This window comes from Pyrus communis, chromosome 7, assembly GCF_041283825.1.
Source record: "Pyrus communis isolate YQ-2024b chromosome 7, ASM4128382v1, whole genome shotgun sequence".
NCBI lineage: Eukaryota > Viridiplantae > Streptophyta > Magnoliopsida > Rosales > Rosaceae > Pyrus > Pyrus communis.
In genome coordinates this window covers 2,722,385-2,724,775 of record NC_142571.1, presented here as the reverse complement: position 1 = coordinate 2,724,775, position 2,391 = coordinate 2,722,385, and the positions used below count along the sequence as shown (strand labels likewise).

At 39.0% G+C, this 2,391-nt stretch overlaps 1 protein-coding gene across 1 annotated transcript; it reads left to right on the top strand.

Moving 5' to 3' along the window:
* Positions 1-220: 220 nt before the first annotated feature.
* LOC137735738 (transcription termination factor MTERF15, mitochondrial-like) lies at positions 221-1,717 on the top strand. Its single transcript, XM_068475180.2, has one exon. The coding sequence runs from the start codon at positions 369-371 to the stop codon at positions 1,554-1,556; it is 1,188 nt and encodes a 395-aa protein (XP_068331281.2). The 5' UTR covers positions 221-368; the 3' UTR covers positions 1,557-1,717.
* The last annotated feature ends 674 nt before the right edge of the window (positions 1,718-2,391 follow it).

The following is a 2,391-nucleotide window of genomic DNA, read 5'->3' as shown; positions in this document are numbered from 1 at the left end:
TTGAGTGACATCCACTATTTATAGAGGCTAATTTTATTTTTTAGTAGACAAATATGTAAGTTTGAATTTCAAAATTTTTTTTTTGTCAAATGTTAAATTTGTTAAATTATTTATTAAATTAAAAAATCAACAAAATTCAAATACCGTGATATAAAAGCAATATTCCTCACCACCCACTTGTGGTTGAATTCAAACATTAGAGTTGGTCATAGACTACAATAGTGCTGCTAAAGCCCAAAATTTAATATTTAGCAGACGAATTAAAGCTCTCCCAACCCAAGCCCAAAAGTTTGCCAATAAAATTTCTACAGAGCCCCCGGAGTTTTGGATTTTCCACCTGAAATTGATCAGTGCCGGCGCCGTCGAACATGGCAGCCCTCTTCAACCTGAAGGCCGGCAGATTGGGGTATTCACTATTTACCAAAACTACAAGATTTGTTGTTGGAGATGTAAAACCCTCACATTTTACTCTTCAAAACGAGATACTTTGCAGACGTTTCACCTCACAAATCTCAGAAAACCACCACGATTTCACAGTCCATTACCTCATAAATTCATGTGGGTTGTCTCCACAAGGTGCAATTTCAGCTTCTAAGCGGGTCAAGTTGCGATCCCCCGAAAGAGCAGACTCCGTTTTGTCCTTTCTCAGAAGCCATGGAGTCTCTGCAACCAATATCTCCAAGATTGTCAGGTCTTGCCCAGGACTTCTCAGTTGTAATCCGGAGAAAACCCTTTTGCCAAAGATTGAGTTTTTCGTTTCTCTTGGAGTTTCAAGGGAGGACCTTGCAAAAACTCTGGCATATGAAACGCTTCTTTTGGTCACAAGCTTGGAGAAACGGATTCTACCAACTTGCCAGTTCCTTAGGAACCTGCTTTCTGAGAAGAACTTCGTTGTTTTTTTGAAGAACGGCGGCCTGCGGATTTTCTCGGAAGGCCATTCAAAGAATGTGGCGCCAAATATTGAGATTTTGAGAGAATTCGGTATGCCCCAATCATGTATTTCTTTGTTGCTGGCTTATTTTCCTAGATCTTTAACACAAAAGCCTGAGAATTTTGCTAAAGTTATGGATGAGGTTAAGCAAATGGGATTTGATATGGAAAAATCAAGATCTGTTGCAGCAATAAAAGCATTATCTAGTGGTAATAGTAAGTCCATATGGAGTCGTAATTGTGAAGCTTACAAGAGGTGGGGTTGGTCAGAGGATGATGTTCTCTCTACTTTCAAGCGGTTCCCGCGTTGTATGACTAAGTCGGAGAAGAAAATAATGCAGGTTATGGATTTTTTAGTGAACAAGATGGGATGGCCGCAAAGATCAATTGTCAAATGTCCGACTATTGTGAGTTACAGTTTGGAGAAGAGAATTATCCCGAGGTGTTCCGTTGTTAAAGTTTTGTTGTTGAAAGGATTGATAAAGGAAATCGAAAATGTGAGTTTGTGTTCTCTGATGAGCTATACGGAGAAAGGCTTCTTGGAGAGGTTTGTGGCCAGATATATAGATGAAGTACCTGGATTACTTAGTGTGTATCGGGGGAAAGTTGAAATCCAGGATGTATGACATTGGCTGGTCAGGAAAGGTAAAAAGCCAACTTTTTGGTATTGGTTTACTTATGCTCGGTTGTTAGTCACGATCAAAGAGAAATAACATTTGTTCATCTTCTACTCTACTAACTAGTTGCTTTAGTTATATATACCATCTTATCCGAAAGGGTTGACCTGAAGTCCGAGGTGTGTTGTTGGTTCTTAAATTTGGTTGGTCTCAAAATTGGTTTTGATAGAAAACACACATTTACTTGCTTCTTATGGGATTCAGTTTAGTCTGTAGTTTAGTTTCGTCTGTTAGTAATTGCCCTCTAGTAGCTAGACTTTTTTCAGTGGCCGTGACCTAGATAAGTATCATTGTGTCGTTATGAATCCCCTGCGCTGTTTTCTCAGCACTCGCCTTAGCTTAAAAATGAATGAATCCAGTGTGGCTGTAAATTGTGTTCGTCGGGGACTAGAATCAAGTCATTTCTGCATGTGAAGGATAGAACACTGTAACCTCATTACTTATGTCACGGACAATGTGGATGCCGGATTCATTATATTTGCATCAGTTTGTTCATGCTGTGAAGTTATACTTTCTCTACAGCGAGTGCACATCCCAGTTCGCCTAATTTTTGGTCGTAAATAGAGGCTGAACCACATAAACTCTTTTGTCGTTGGGTGCTTGATGTCTATTGCTTGGTATCCTTTGTCTTCCTTGTTTGCAATCAACAACTTGGTACTCAAAGTTATAATCTATTCCACAATTTTTCTGGGGCAATTCTTCAAAGGTAATCGAAAACCCGAAACGAGCTCAAATTTCCCAATGAAACTTTCTTCTTCTGTATTTTTTTATTTATGTTATTCGT